The sequence below is a fragment of the Thunnus maccoyii genome, chromosome 17 (assembly GCF_910596095.1).
Source record: "Thunnus maccoyii chromosome 17, fThuMac1.1, whole genome shotgun sequence".
NCBI classification, from domain to species: Eukaryota; Metazoa; Chordata; class Actinopteri; order Scombriformes; family Scombridae; genus Thunnus; species Thunnus maccoyii.
In genome coordinates, this window is record NC_056549.1 from 13,161,395 (window position 1) to 13,178,481 (window position 17,087).

The window sequence follows — 17,087 nt, forward strand, 5'->3', positions numbered from 1 at the left end:
GTCATCTGACCGCAGTTACATTCATGCTTTTCAGTTTAACGCTACATATGATGGCATGAAATTGCATTTCCTGGGACTTTGGGGAGAAAGTAGCGTAATACAAAAGAAGTATTTAAAATTTAGAAGTAAGAAATGAATTTTAGTGTACATATATTAGGTTGTCACTCCATTTAAAAGCAAATCCAATTTCACTGACTGAGAGTCATTGTGTTATATTTGAGTATTGGCTATGAAGCCACACCACAGTATTCCTATTCTGGTAAAGTGCCAATGATTATTTCACTCAGTCACCTTAGTTGTTTTGTTTTCTACAAGAAAAAGGAAATTGCAAGGGCGTTTTGTTTGCATTTGTAGACATCTGTCAAGTTGTTATTGTTATTTTATTCATCACTATCATGCAATTTTAACATGCACTAGAAATCTGTAAACATTTTTATTTAATTCCTAGAGGTACCAAACATGACATTACAAATCAATAAATTGCTGCAGCAGCAAAAACAGCAAAAACAAACTAGAATCAGTAGAAAGTTAGAGGGATTTCTCTATCCACCAACTGAATCCTTGTGAACTTCACTGGGATGGATGAATACCTGGTACATGAATGCACCATAAGGCACAGGTTTGCATTGAATGACTGATAAGCTTCACTAAATGCAAATTTAAGCTGAAAAGTATCTCCGCTTTATGAATAGTTATTCTTTGTGACATGCAAAGAATCTCTAAATGGGCTGTCTGAGATTTGTAGACTGTAGTCTTGAATCCTCTTAATGAATGTTCAATATTCATAAAACTGGTTAATGGTATGTGATTGTGAATATTTGTGTACTGTAACACCTGTTCATGCTACTGTACTATATATTTGAAATGGTATGTTTAATTGTATAATGTTGATTTTTAACTGTAAATGTTTGATGATTTTTCACCATATCTTTCCATTTTCTCATATATGTTATGACTTAGTTTTCTGAAAGCCCAGTGCAGTGTTTAAAGAAGAGTAGTGGTTGTGATGCATCACTATGTGCAGCCTAAGATGCACAATACTGAGAGACCACTAGAGGACAGCAGCCCCTCTTTTCATGGACGTCTCATATGAAACTGAGCTTCAGTACCTCTGCAGTTTGGCCAAATATGCTAAAAATAAACATAAGCATAATCTTGAAAACACATGTACACCAAGAAGAAAGATTGTGTGATTTTCTCTCAAAATAGATGTCTTAATTAATTTGAGATTTTAGAGAGCCCCATTTTCCTCATGTGGTTGACCACTGGATGTGGTTGCCAGTGTTGGAAAGTAACTACATTTACTTATGTAAGGTACTTGTACTTTACTTGAGCAATTCCATTTGATGCTACTTTATACTCCACTCCACTATATATCAGAGGGAAATATTGTACTTTCTACTCCACTACATTTATTTGACAGCTTTAGTTACTTTTCAGATGAAGGTTTGACACAATAGATAATATAACAAGCTTTTAAAATACAACACAATGTTAAATATGAAACCAGTGGTTTCTAATATTTTTGGCTTTTGATGTCTTACAAAAAGCAGTGTGTAGTCGGGGTCACATTTCAGATGTCTATGAATTTTTAACAGCTCCACCAAATAGTGATTTTTCCCTCTAAACTTCTCACATGGTTTCAATTCAATAAATGTTCAAATGATCCAATATTTCACCAAAAATCAAAGATTAGAGAAAAAGTCCAAAAACTGAAGATAGATTTGTGTATCAGAACTTTGTTTTTTCTTCTTCTCTCTCCCATTAATCATCTCATGACCCTTCAGATTTATCTGGTGACCCTTTGGAGGGGCCTCTCCCTTAGGTTAGGAACCACTGGAGTAAACAAGCTAACTGTATATAAAGTAATTCAAACTAGCTCCACCTCCAGCAGCTACAACAGTAACATGCTGCTTACACACTGATGCTTCAGTATTAATAATCTAATGATGACATATACAATAATATATCAGTCAGAGGGACCAAACCACTACCTTTACTGCAATACTTTAAGTACATTTTGCTGTTAATACTGTTTATACTGGTAATTTCAATTCAATCTCAAGTAAAGGATCTTCTTCCACCAATGATGGTTGTGTTTAGTTTTTTTCATTCTTTTGCTCTAGACAAAGTCACACAGTCAAACTGAAGCCTTCCCAGAAAAATGTGAGGAATTTTGTGTATTTCATACCAAGAGAGCTGGGGGGAAACTTCACCACATTTCACCCCAGCTGAATACAGCACTATAGCTGGTTACCATGACACCCTGACAAATTGCACAAAACATCCCTGATGGCGCTAAAATGATGTGAGAAAATTCAGTCATTAATTTTTTTTATGTTATTACTGTAAAATAGTCGTATTATGGTACTTCATGCATTTGAAACTTCTTTGACATGTAACAGAGTGGCACCCTTGACTTACTTAAAATTGTGAGAAGAAGTAAACATTTATGACATCATCAGATGAAATGTTTCTGACTTTTTGACCATCTAAAAATGAGTTAATTTAGTCCAGTTTTATTCCAAATCATTTTAAGAGTTGATCAAAGGTAGAGCAATCCAGATCGCCAAGTTTGTTTTTCCAACAACCACCTGTTGTCCAGACTCTCTCCCCACTCATCTCAGACAAACTTGACTTGAGTGTTTCCTGTCTCAAGTGGATATACTGGAAAGATTCTCTCTCTCTAGTATCCATGGCAACGAGCTGATCCATTATTGCAATTTCCACGACCAGGACTGAATCCTGACTCTGAAGTTTTAATATCTACTGTAGGCTCTAGGGAGTTTGTGTGATTCTCCAATACTAAGAGGAACAATTCTGACCTATCATCCTTTTTAAAACTCTGGTATCCTGATATATTTGGAGTCTTCACCGTCTAAACATGAATCTCATACACCAATAAAATGGGCAACGGTTCAGAAATTCAAACCCTTACCCTAACCCTAACCCTAACCCTGACCCTAACTTCCTCAAGCTGCTCCTTCAACATGCATGCATCTACATGTGCGGTCAACATCTCCAACTGATGAAAACCAATCTGAGTCATCTGATGGTGTGTCCTGACCTCTTTGAGGCCAAAGCGCTTTTCAAATCTGAATATTTGTTTCTGTGACTGTGGCCACAGGCCTTCTGGCTTACTGGTATCTCTTTGTGTTTTCAAGTGTCCCATGTCTTAGCTGAGCTTGATCAATCAAAAAGCATGAAAACACGACCAATTAAGCACACTTGCTGACTTTGTTCACTTTATTCAGTGTCCTCAGGCTGCTGTATTTCACTCTGTGGATAGAGAATTTATTTGACTACTCTTCCAACAGTGGTAACATTCAAATGAACAATATCCTGCACTCTTCTCTATACTGGCATACAAACACTGAGTAAACAGATACGCATTCATAGACAGATGGAAACACACACACACACACACACACACATCTCATCAACCTACACTCACACTAGATTATTTTAAGGTTATTTTAAGGTTTTTACATTTTTTTAAAGGTTTGTAATCAGGTAATTGTACCTTTTTTGAGGAAAAAACATATTAGACACATAATACACCATGTAACAAATTTTTACTTGTTTTTGGCTCCTGAATAATAAGTGTTATTTTAATTGCTTATGCCTTAAAGGTGTAGAAAATGGTTGCTTTTATATTCTGTCTTGATGCCTTTTATGCTCTATGTAAAGCACTTTGAATTTCCTTGTTGTTGAAATGTACTATACAAATAAATTTGCCTTGCCTATTATTCCCTTCAAGCTTTGATTTTGTGACCAGGATGGTGATATTTTAAAATGCACCTATTTCTGATGGGAAATGGGCAAATTTGCACATTTTCATTTACATAAAGTCAATAAAAACAACACATGAATCACCAGATATGATGACAGGAGACTATATTTGGGGGCTGATTCATGAAAGTAATTAACAGTATATCGTAAATGTGGAAAAACTACTCACTTCTAAGTATTCTGTGGTCACTTTTGTCTAACTTTAGTATACACACTTGTTCATTTTGACTCATATGTTGTTTTTTCTGACTTTATGTAAATGAAAATGTGCAAATATGTCCATCTTCCATCTTGGAAATAGATACATTTGAAAAATATCATTGTCCAGATCACAACAGCAAAGTCTGAAGTCAAGTCTTTTTTATTTATATAGCACCAAATCACAACAGATGTTATCTCAGGGCACTTTTCACATAGAGCAGGTCTAGACTGTACTCTTGAATTTACAGAGACCCAACATCCAACGGGAAGAAACCTTGAGCAGAGCTGGGCTCTAGATGGGCGACCATTTGCCTTGTTGGGTTGAGAGAAAAAGAAGGAGGGGGAGAAGAGAGACAGACAGACAGAGAAGCATAGCAACAATAACAACAACAGCAACAACGATGGAAATATCATAGTGGTAGCAGTGGGCAAATATGACTAATAATAATAGTGGTAGTATTAGGCGTCGAGCTGGACCAAGGGGACAGCAGGTGGTCTTGAAGCCTTTTTCTATACTTTTTAGGCATAAGCAAATAGGAAATAACACTTACTACCCAGGAACAAAAGTTGTGTTACATACGCCTAGGGTTGTTATTCCAAGCAGAGTCTTTTCTGTGCATCTTACAACATGTCTGGAGGGGATGGGCAAGTAGTAAATTACCAAAATGCAAATAAAATAGTGGACTTTTTGGCCCCATGTAGGTCTGGGGTCCATGGGCAGTACAAACGAACCACTAAATACCACTAAAGGTTTGGAGAGTCTCTATTATTGGTAATGGACAGTATTATTCCAGTTTTTAATCTGACTGACTGTTGTTCCCTCTAATTGAGTTTACGCACGCGCTTCATGTGTATGCGCACGCTCCCCCACAATGCGCGTGTACACACACTGTAGTGCGTGTACAGCCTTTCAGTTTTTTTTATCCAGTGAACCGAGAGAGAGAGAGAGAGAGAGAGAGGCAGTGTGTGTGTGTGTGTGTGTGTGTGTGTGTGTGTGTGTGTGTGTGTGTGAGAGAGAGAGAGAGAGAGAGAGAGAGAGAGAGAGAGAGACTGTCTTGTCGCTTCCGGCTTCAAACATACAGACAAACAACGCTTTACTACGAGCAGAGAGGTGTCGAGCAGCACGCATGACAACAGAAACCTCTTTAAAAACTATTTATCCCGGGAGCGAAACTGCGAGAGGACCTCACTGCTCGCTCCGGAATTCCTTAAAGTTTTCCTGAAATAACCAGAGAGAGGGGGAGAAAGAGAAAAAAATCGTGGTGGAGAAAGACATTTTGAAATCTTCTTCTGTGGAGGAGGAGGAGGATTTTTTTTTTTTTTTTTTTGGTGAAAAGGTGAAGAAGCAAAAAGGGACCGGCGGCAGCGTCGAACAAGTTCGTCTATGGAAGAAGCCAAAAACACATAAGAGGAGTAGTGAATAAGTTATTTGGCTGCACAAGAAGACGCGTCTTTGGGCGTTTTGTGTGTCAGACGCACACACAAGAATCATCCTCGGGTTATTGTTGCTGATATCAGGCTGTAATATTAACTCTGAGCGGTAAAAGTGTCCCGGACAAGCCTCGCAGAGGACGCTGAGGTAAGATCACACAGGGCCTGCTGTCATGTCAGGACCTCCATCCAGATTATTGTTGTTGGATATAGTTTATTACACTCTCATACCACCACTCCATGTGTAGGTGGGACAGGTTACAGTGAAAGTTGTGAGGATTATAGGCCTAGATATGCTTTAGTGACTGATATAATGGCTAAGCAAAGTGTTTGAATAGTGTGTGCAATTAAACAATTGTATCTTTATCACTTAATGAGTTTTGAATTGCCCCACAACATATGTTTTGTGGTTACAGATGTATTCTTAGATAGACTAAACTAACAGCAGCTTTCCAATGATATACAATATAATACTGTATACTCATTATCATCCATGATGTCACTTAGATAAGGTTTGAGTTGGGCAGCAGTGAATTCACAGTTGAATCTGCTTATCAAAGCTTATCTTATCTCTTTAGGTTTAACTTTCAGCAGTTGTATGTACAGAGGTAGATGCTGAAGAAGAAAAATTCAAATATTGACATATAATATTTGCGTTTCAGATAACTAAACAACAAACTAAAAATCAGGTTTTTCCAGATTTTGTTCAAATTTGCACTTTTGTTAAATGTCCTCCTGAATGTTTTGTACATCTCGCTTTACTCATAAAAAGGGACAACAGAAGATTTGATAAGAGATCTGGGGCTTAAATTATTTCACCAAACTGGATCCAAAATGGAATCCGCTATATGAAGCCTTATATAATGAGATTACATTAGATTTCAGGTAATTTCTAATTTGGTTTGGGTCTCCCTCAGGGCCCCGCTTGAGGCCTTTACCCTGAGCTATAAGCGTGGTGCTGTGTACTTTGAGTATCCCGTCTGCTATCAGTGGGCAAAATTGATAAAATCTTCTAGTGTGGTATATTTAATTTTATATCACAATTTTTGCAGTATCAAGTTTCTATGAAGAAACTGTTTATGGAAATAGATAACCAGGCAGAAATGTCTGTTTTTGGGAAATTTAGTGAAGTTAACACATGACAAATAAATGTACATCATCATATTAATCACACTGATGAAAAAAAATCATATAAAATTCCACTATTACCATAAATTAGTCCTGCTTATTGATGTGCAACATCGCCCACAATGACCTAATAATATCATATGTATAGCTACCACAGTATAAACAGTCTTGCACAATCAATCAGACAAGTTGTCTCACTGCACATATTAATGAGCTGAAACTAATGATTCTTTTCAGTATCGATTAATCTGCTCATTATTTTCTCGATTAATCTTTTTGACTATAAAATGTCAGAAACTAGTGAAACATGCATGTTATAATTTCTTAGACCCACGGTGATGTCGTCAAATGTCCTGTTTCGTACGACCAACAGTCCAAAATCCAAAGATATTCAGTTTACTATCATGTAAGACACAGAAAAGCATAAAATCATCACATTTAAAAAGCTGCAACTTGTAAATTTGGGCTATTTTTGCTCAAAAAAAAAAGAAAAAAAAAGACTAAAACAATTATTCAGTCGTCAATACTGTTGCGATTTAATTTTCTGTCAATCAACTAATGGACTAATTGTTGCAGCTCTATATATCATTATATTGTCCTGCCCTATCATCTGCTTATGTAAATTTTCATTTTTTTTAAAGCGTGTAGGTTTATTGCCCACTTGTGTGGGCAAGTGGGCAGTTTTAATACTCACACAGTCCCACTCAATCTGACATCAGGCTGCGCTGAAACACAGACAACACTCTGACTGAGGTAGTTTACATGTGCGGTTGTGCTGGAATCACCCAGTATTTGTTTGTATTTGAGTGTATTTGGTGTGTTAAAGGCGGTATTTTTGTGTGCTGCATTAAAAATTTGTGTGTGTGGCATCAGTGCAGTTCATGTCAGGGTCATGGTTTACTTAATTATTCTGCTTCATGACTGTTGGTAATTGTTGCTTAATGGTCTCTTTAAAATATTTGGAGTGCTGTTGGCACTCCAAATATTTCATGGACATGGACAGTTCATGTTCATGGACAGTTTAGCATATTTTCTGCTATCTTTTCGGGCAATATTATCTTTAAGGGAGGTGAAGACATGTAGGCACCAGAGTGGCATTGAAAGACAAAACATATTTTGTCTTTTCTAACTTCTTTCTGTTTTGTCACAAGAAGTATTCCCCATATCTTAAAGCTGGTGCGGTTGCAATGGATTCCCTCTGATATATGCAGTTCTAGTGTGAAGGCTAATCTCTTGCGATGCACCTTTAAGTGCTGCACAGACCACAGCTAAAAGTTCAGTCAGGGTTTAAATAATTTTTAGACAATGTCCTTTTTTGCGCCATTTAATTGACGATACTTTGATGATTCCTTTGGGATAATTGGATATTTTGGAGAGCACAGAATCTGGAGAGCTGTCCTGTAGTGCGACAAAAAAAAAAAAGGTCTTTGGGATGCAGCTAACCATGTGCAACATGCAGTGTGAAAAGGGTTCCTGGTGCCCAGTGCTGCTTCATTACAGCAACCGAGCCGTCTCACAGAAAGTAAATCCACTAATTCTGCATGAAAGATTCAGAATAGACAATCAACCTAAAAATAGCCTGCAAACACCATTTTTCCCTTCCTCACTCTTCTGTCTTTCTCTGTAGTCTCCCTCAGTCCTGCACTGTCTCATTTTCTCCCTCTTTCTTTCTCAAACTTTCCTCATCATCTGCGTGACTTTGTGTTGTTTTCATTTAAATTTTGTGTTGAAGCAGAGAGAAGTGATTATTCAGCGTGAAAAAAGCTGCACTGGCGGTTAGTAAGCTACTAGAGAGATGGGCCATTCAGATTGTTTCCTGCCTCCCTCTACAGTAACTGCGTCACTCCCCTACAAGGAAATCCCATGTTTACCCCGTAGTTTATGACCTGATGTCTTAACTCATCTGGAATCAAAACACATCCCAAGGCAGTCTCTGGCAGCTCAGTCAGAGCATGACAAGAATACCAGCATGCTTAAATGAGACCCAGAACTGGACTGGGAGGGCTTTGAAAAGCTCTTGTTTATTTGACATACAGTAGGAGTTGCAGTTTAGTTTTGCTGATCGTTCTGCAAGACAGAGGTGACAACCTGGTGTGAAAAGATATACAGTTTGTTTTGTGTATCTGTTTTGCTGTGCTACTCTGCAACACACACAGATTGATTTGACTTTGGCGGCTCTAGAAAGAAGCCCTTTCTGAGAAATTAATGAATATTAATTAATTTCAAAGCACTGAAACAAAAGAAAAATGCCACCAAAGACCAAACAACAAAACAACACTGCAATGGAATGAAGAAATGGAGGAAATCAGGAAATCCTTGAGCTTTATGTCGGAGGATATAAGTAAAGTCACCAAACAACAAACCAAACTTATAGAAGTAATGGATAAAATGCTTATTAAGGAGGAGGATGAGAAGACTGAAGACTTGGAGAAAAGAATCGATGACATGGAACAATAACACACGAATGGAAGACCTGATTACAATCGGACTGCCAGGGCGGTGTCAGTCACAGACAAAGGTGAGGATGCCCCTGAGAGATGAGATACTAACACTGGAACAACAAGTCATTGTTTTTTTTGAGAGACAGAACACATCCATTGAAAGCAACAACATCACAGCTTGTCAAACACTTCCCCAAAAGGGCAGAAGAGTAAAGCCGGCTATTATATTTTGTTTTGTGAATCGAAAGAGCAAGATTGAGCTATATTGACAGACTAGGAAGCTGACTTTGATGGGAGTGTATCCGAATGAACACCTCACCGAAAAGAATGCTGACATTGCCAGGCAGGCACGCATTCTCCAGAAGCGAAACAAAATACAAGCCACTACAAGCTGTCGGGCGGCTGTGGCACAGGTGGTAGAGCGGATCGCCCACTAATCGGAAGATCGGCGGTTTGACCCCTGGCTCTTCCAGTCCGCATGTCGAAGTGCAGAAGCGTCCTTGGGCAAAATACTGAACCCCAAATTGCTACAGAGGGCTGTGGCATCGGTGTGTGAGTGCGTGTGTGCGTGTGAATGTGTGTGTGTGTGAATGATTAGAAACTCTTCCTGATAAGCAGGTTGGCACCTTGCATGGCAAACTCTGCCATCAGCATATGAATGTGTGTGTGAATGGGTGACTGTGACATGTAGTGTAAAGTGCTTTGAGTTGTGGGAAGACTATAAAGGTGCTGTATAAATGCAGTTCATTTACCATTTACCACTTGGACAAGAAATTGCAAAGTTTTGATTTGGCTGAATGGATCTCCTGAAAAGTGGTTATGGTAAGAGAGCTAAAATCTAGATCTTTACAGATGATGACATACAACTAGCTCTGTCTCATGGAACAGGAGTCATCAATAGCCAATGATGTTGATGAACAGCACTGGCATGAAGTGTGTGTGGAATTATTTAAATGGCCAAGACAAGACTGTTTCTGTTTGGAAATACTTGAATAAACTATGACTGCTGCGATGAGACCTGACAAGATTATTCCTTTCCATTCAATGACATGGATGATGTTGAGTTTGGAGAAATGGGATCATCAGACTGTGTGGGTAACAGTTTACCTCGACATGAGAACTATGGAAAGGTGAACTTGACTTTACAGAACACAAAATGTATGAAACTGAGAATGACATTCATCCTAAAAATCACCTCTAAAATAACATGAACTGCAGCTGTGAGTATTATACAGATGAACAATTCAAAAGCAACATAATAATGGACCGTACGTTGTCGATAATACACTTCAACGGTAGAAGTCTGTATAGTGATCTTTTAAAATGAAGTGCTATTTCACCATGTTCAATGTAATTGCTGTATTAGAGACTTGGCTCAGTAAAGAGAAGGGAGCTGATGTTGAACTTGAGGGCTTCAAACTATTTACAGTACTATTAATAGAACGAACAAAAAGGGAGGATGAGTTGCCTTGTTGGTGAATAATTAATTCAAATGCAAAATAGTAGAAAGCAACAATAGAAAATATGGATTGTATTACTGTACAAATAAATGTGGAGAAATCTAAGAATCCAGGATCCTATCTTGACGCATAAGATGGTTGAAATGTATTTTATTTATTAAACCCAAATGAGACTTTATTCACACAAAGTACAGTATAAGTCTATTTCCTACTATCTTAAAACCAACTAGAATAACAAGTGACAGTGCTACATTAATAGATAACAGTTTTACCAATTAAATTGGGAGTGGGAGTAGAGAGTGGACTGCTCTTTACTGACATAAGTGACCACCTTCTTGTTTCTTCTTCTTCTTGCAACCTTACAGAACTTTTTAAAGATAAAAACACAAAGAAATTCTGATACTTATACATTTATTCAACACAGAACACCAGAAGTCATAGGTGCTGTTAAGGGGGACTCAAAGAAGCAAAGCTGGAATGAGGTTTATTTAAACAATGATCCAAACAAAGCTCATGAATTTCTGTCTGCTTTAACCACCTTATATGACAATCACTGTCCCATATGAACACAAAAGAAGCACACATATGAAGACAAGTCCTGGATCACCAGGGGACTAAAAAATGCCTGTAAAAAGAAAAAATATAACATAAGCAGTTCTTAAAATATAGAACAATGGAAGCAGAAAATAAATATAAAAAATATAGAAAAAAATTGACAAGTATAATGAGACACAATAAGAAGGATTATTACAACAAACTGTTGGTGCAGCATGGAAGCAACACAAGGTCCATGGAAAGTTTTTAACAGCATAATTAAAAGGGTACAGGACGAATCAGATCATCCACATTACTTAATTAAAAATAATCAACCAATCATAAAGAGATTACCAGTGAATTTGATGATTACTTTGTGAATGTTGGCTATAATTTAGCAAATGATATTGTTGGACCCAATAATGAAGGAGGGTGTAGATGATGACATTATTGATATAAATTCCAAAACCATATTTCTGAAGAGAATTGAAGAGAAGAAACTAATTGACATGCAGTATACAGTTTTAAGAATAAAAAAATCCACTGATTGTTCTGATATTGACATGACATTTATTAAAAAAATATTATAGAGTATTGAGCGAAACCACTGACCCACATCTGTAACCAATCACTCCAAACAGGAATATTTCCCAATAAATTGAAAATAGTAAAGGTCGTTCCTATCTATAAAAATGGAGATAGGCAATTTTTTCAAACTATAGACCATTTTCTCTCCTTCCTTAGTTCTTGAAAATTTTGGAAAAACTTTTTGTTCAAAGACTTGATCATTTCATAGAAAAACACAACTTAGTGAGTGAACATCAATATGGTTTTAGATCTAATTGATCCACCATAATGGTAGAGATGGAACTGAAATATCTACAGTAATAGAAAATAAGGAATAGACTGTAGACTGTTTAAATAGATTTTTAAAAAAGGCATTTGACACTATTGATCATAGAGTATTAATGAGGAAACTCGAAAGATATGGTATTAGAGTTGTAGAATACTTATGGCTTAGTATCTATCTTGATAATAGACATGAGTATGTGCAAATAAACAATAATAAATCTGACCTGCTGAGGATCACATGAGGGGTTCCACAAGGTTCAGTACTGGGTCCAAAGTTGTTTATATTGTACATTCATGATATTTGCAACATGTCCAAATTGCTAAAGTTCGTTTTGTTTGCAGATGATATGAATTTATTTTGAGAAGCTTCTGGATTCAGTGAAAACTTTAAATTAAATTTGGATATTGAAAAAATCAATAATCAAGTACAAATAATGAAATAGAAAGACCACAAACTACGCTAGAAACCACATATAAATCATTTAAAGACAAAAATGTTGAAGTCTAACTTCTTAACATATATTGTACTGTTCTTTTATAGTTCCATACATTACCTACTGTGTATAGGTTTGGGGAAACACATGGAAAACGAGCACAAATCCAATTTTTATGCTACAGAAGAGAGCTATAAGAATTGTAAACAGAGCTGATTATCATGAACCAACAAACATATTATTTATAAACTCTTCATGCTCTCAAATTTGGAGATTTGGTGAACTTAAAAACTGCACAATTAGTGTATAAAGTAAAAAATAAAATGCTTCCAGACTGTATCCAACTGAGAGTGAGTCAGTATGAACTACGAGGAATTTGCATGTTTACAAAAACAAAGATTAGAAAGAATGCAAAACAAGGATGTATATCAGTGAAAGGCGTTAATTTGTGGCTTTGAAAAGGAAATGAGTAATACAATCCATAGATTTAAAGAAAAAAGAAAAAAGATGATTAACAAATATAAAACTGAGGTATGAACACCTTTGTATATATGAATTTTGTTTGGGACTTTTGGGTATATATAATATACATATATAAAAATACATATATAAAACATATAATAGTCAATATAATAATCATAAATAGTCTTTCTCTTATTTTCCTTCTTCTTACCGAAAATTTAAGGGATCTGTACAAAATCATGAATATAAAAAGGTTAGCTGTAATAAGCTGAGGTTCAGTCTGCACCTTTTCAGTTAGTATAAACTTGCTTTGGTTTGACTTATTATTATTTATTTATTATTTATTTACACGTGTATTTGAGTGGTATAAGTTGAAAAACTAAACTAAACTAAACTAAACTGAACTAAAGTCAGTGGACAGAAATATTTTACTCAAGTATGAAAGAAAAAGTTGACCATGAAACAGGTTTTGGTGACATCTCATCTCAAGTTTGTAGTTGTGTGAACTGATTGTTCAAAGCTTTGTACTCCAGTAATCTGCTTAGGTTTATCTCATGTTATACAAAGCAGTCTGATACAAGTCAATGAACACTGAATCACTCATCTGTCAGAATCACAGACGAGAGTTAGTTACGAGTAGTTAGCTTAAAAAGAATACGCGTCTGCATCTAAGTTAAAAGCACAATCTGTAAATCTGCCTTTGGGAAACGAGACATTTTTTTGCAATGTGTTGCGCAGTTGACCACTGCGCATCAGGTACCAGTTGTTGCACAGCTAAGCTTATTTGCATAACTTATTTCAGATTTCAGTCACTACCTGTTTGGAACAGGGCTTGATACTACAACCTATCGCTCTTTTTCATTAATATACTGAGCGTGAGCTTAACCACATAAAGCATTAAAATGAGGATTGACAACTATATTTAGCCGTATTGTGAATGGGACCTGAGTGAGTCTGCAAATAGGAGACTCTCGTGCACCTTCACCTCAAAACCTTCTTGGTGCAGGGGTGTGTCATAGTAGAATACTTGCAGGATGCACTACTTAATAGAAAGCCCAGTACATAATTGTATTTGAAAACAAGCTTTTTTTTTAAAGCTTTCCAGTTAATTTAAGTATATTTTAAATTAAAAGCTCACAAGATGCTTGCAGTTGCTTTTTAATTCTGTCTTGTTGCATGCTATTTAAGCCTCCTTACATTCAGAAAATAAAGATACAATGACCTACAGTCTCTTGAGAGTGTGCTATCTTTTGCAGCAAATAGATAAGTGCTTATTCAGTGACTCTGGGTGTCTCTACATGTCTTTATCTGGTTCACTTCAAAGTGAGGAGATTCCATAGAGGTTTTCTGCCTCATTTTCCTGCTGTTTAGCTTTCCATCTTTTTGTCTTTACCCCTCGGTGTTATATGTCATGTCTCACTTTCCTTCCACCTCCTGCCCTTTTTCAATTCTCCCTCTCTGCAAGTTTATATCTCCATCTTTCTGCCCTTTTCTGCTTGCCTCCCTCATTTTGCCACTGAAAGAATGTTACCTTCAAGTTTTTTTATCTTTAGACCCCACAGTTTCAAACAAACAGTGTGCTCTGAGATCATGTAGAGCAAAAGATTATGAGAGTTTGGTCTGGCTGAACTTTGGACATCATGTTGTTGCTGCTTTTGTAGAACAAAGACATGTTTGGTACGACCATGAAACGAGCAGGATCAGGTTCATACACTTGAATATGTAAAACTCTATCAAGTTTCAAAAACAGTCTGGAGCAGAATTATTGTAAATTGTTATTTAGTTGAACAGGAGGAAGATGATCGCCACTGAAAAGGGCAGTCATTGTCATAGATATAAAATCTATGGTCACAGTGCTCTGTCATAAACCAGCATAAACCATTCAAATGAGCTTTATAAAAATCTCAGATTTCATGAAACGTTGACAGGAGAAAAGGCTAATTATTTCCAGTGAGGAAAACATTTCCCTTGCTCATTTTTTTCAACATTCATCCCTCTATTTCTCTCTACGTCTGTCTCCTTTTCTCTCCATTTCACTTTCTCTTGGTTATTTTTCATTTATTTAGTTTCATTCCTAGTACGAACAATGATATCTTTTATTTTGGACTAACAGCAGGACTACATGAATAATCTTCTTTGTCCATGACGCAGTTAGGGATGACTTTCCAGGAATGGAAAATTGGAGTTCCAGTATCTGTCGTTTAAGAAAAGGGCTTATTTTCATCTTGAAGAATGATTCTCGTTTTAATGCGTATTTGCTACTTAACTAATTTTCAGTTATTTTCTTTTTAATAATTAGGGAGGTTAACCCTAACCCAGCCTTTTCATTTTTTTCAGTGTCGGGTGCAGATTTTCTTGCAGTGTGGAGCTGCTGCTGCTGCCGACTGAATGCAGAAGAAACACTGAAAGCTGTTCTCCAGACCTCCCTGCAGCTTCAGGGGAGATTGTCAGATGTGTACCCAGCACTCAGAGCCCCTGGCCTGGCCGCGGGGATGGCAGCCTCTGCCCTGAACCTGAACGGCCTCGGAGTCATGAACAGGTCAGTTTTTAACAGTGTTGTCCTGCTGAGTTTTTGTGACAGAGAATGTGTTTGGTCAGTCTGCTGCGGCTGACCAGTAAGATTACTTTATTTGTAATACATCACAGAAAGTCATCCTGCTGTCCAACAGGTGAATGATTTACATTAAAACATTGTCTAATCACTTGTAGGGATGCATAAAAATCTCTCTTTAAACATTTTTTAGTTATTCAGAAAGCAAGTAACTCTTCCTTTCATCTGCAACCTAAGTTTTTGGAGCGTGTCACCATTAATTGAAATGATTGGTTTGTTGTAATCAGATTTCTCGCATCCCCTCCAATTTCTAGCCTCAATGCTCAGACAGGATGTTTTATTATGTGATATTAATCTTCCTTGCCTCTCCTCTTCTCCGCTCCCCACAGCAGTAATCAGTTTCACACCCAGCCAGGCTCCTCTAGTACCACCTCCCGAGCTAGAACCAGCCCGGTCGGCCGACCTGTGCTGCCGGTTCCTGATCGGACCACCTATTGCCAGTTACTGGGTGGGGGAGCACTGAGTGGAGGTCTCTACAGTCCAACCAGCCCCAAGGTATCTCAGGTCGAGTTGTTGGCCGTGTCCACAATGATGGACATAAATTAGAAAATGCCATTTATGTGTTTTCCATCCACAAAAGTTTCTTTTTGTTGTTGCTGTCATTCAATTTGGATTTTGTTGGGCATTTAAGCAGTCAATCATCAATATAAGAAATTAACATGGCCCAGGAACCTAAATAATGTTTTCAATTCTCAATTCACATTTTACATAATAAACAGTACCAAACTGATATATGTGTATTAGGATACAGTAGGGTGCTTTGAAGAAAATATAGAGATCAAAAAAGAAGGAAAAATAAATCACTATTTTTGTTTGTATTAGTCATTTTTGATGTTCTCTCAACCTATATATTAGCTTATATAATAAGTGTTTTGGAGTTCCCCTGATCCTGTCTTGTGTGTCTGCCCCTAGACGAGCCCCCGGGCGCTGGGTCGAACCTTTGTCTTCCCCCCTTCATCCTCACTCTCCCCCAGCCCCACCCCTCCTCGCGCTCGCTCCCCTTCCCCGAGAAGCCCGGAGCTCCTGGGAGTCAATGTGGGCCAGCGGGTTCGACGACTGAGCTCACCCGGCGGTGAGGAGAGCGGGGAAGGAGAGGTGCAGGAGGAGAGGGGAGGAGAGACGGGAGGAGGAGAGAGGCGAGAGGACAGGAGACGCCAGGCACAGCTGCTGCAGATTCACAGAGAGCTGCAGAACGTTGAGGTGATACTACACGTGCCTCCCTTCTTTGTCTACTTCATCTCTCTCTTCCTCTGTGCCTTTTTTTGTCTCTCTCTAACTGGCTACCTCTATTTGTCTGTCTGACTATATCTAAACATGCAATCACATGGAGGTTTAAAGCAATTTATTCTAACACTGAGGGCTTTACCCCTTTATTTCTATTTGTAAAGCTGGAAATTTGTACTTTCGGTGTCTGTCATTTCGATGAAAGGGCTTAAGGGCTTTGTACTGTTTTGTACTTAGTCAGATTACAATCTATCCAGTGATCAAGTTTGTGAGTCCATGTGACTCTTGTTCTCTTATCTTGGATTGTGTTTCCTTGTGCAATGTAAATTATTATGCAATAATAAACTAAAGATAGACTTACATGTGTTTTAAGGTTTGGTATTGATTATTATACCGCATTTCTCTCTGATCTTATCTCATGATTTTACTGAAGTAGTGCTATTGGTTTAAATTTAGGTTTGTGTTTATCTTTTGCTTCTTGCTAAATTAAGCAAAACATGCATCAAAGTAAACTTCT

General features: G+C 37.4%; 1 protein-coding gene across 2 annotated transcripts in view; it reads left to right on the plus strand.

Moving 5' to 3' along the window:
- The first annotated feature begins 5,011 nt into the window (after positions 1–5,011).
- The window catches only part of itpkb (inositol-trisphosphate 3-kinase B), a 32,871-nt gene continuing 20,795 nt past the window's right edge, over positions 5,012–17,087 (plus strand). The window contains exons 1-4 of one of the 2 annotated variants that reach the window (XM_042391045.1): positions 5,012–5,572; positions 15,073–15,274; positions 15,676–15,841; positions 16,259–16,546. In XM_042391045.1, coding sequence (XP_042246979.1) covers positions 15,228–15,274; positions 15,676–15,841; positions 16,259–16,546 — 501 coding nt within the window. In that variant the 5' untranslated portion in view covers positions 5,012–5,572; positions 15,073–15,227. The remainder of the gene's footprint in view (positions 5,573–15,072; positions 15,275–15,675; positions 15,842–16,258; positions 16,547–17,087) is intronic. The other variant, XM_042391046.1, reaches the window with a different exon arrangement.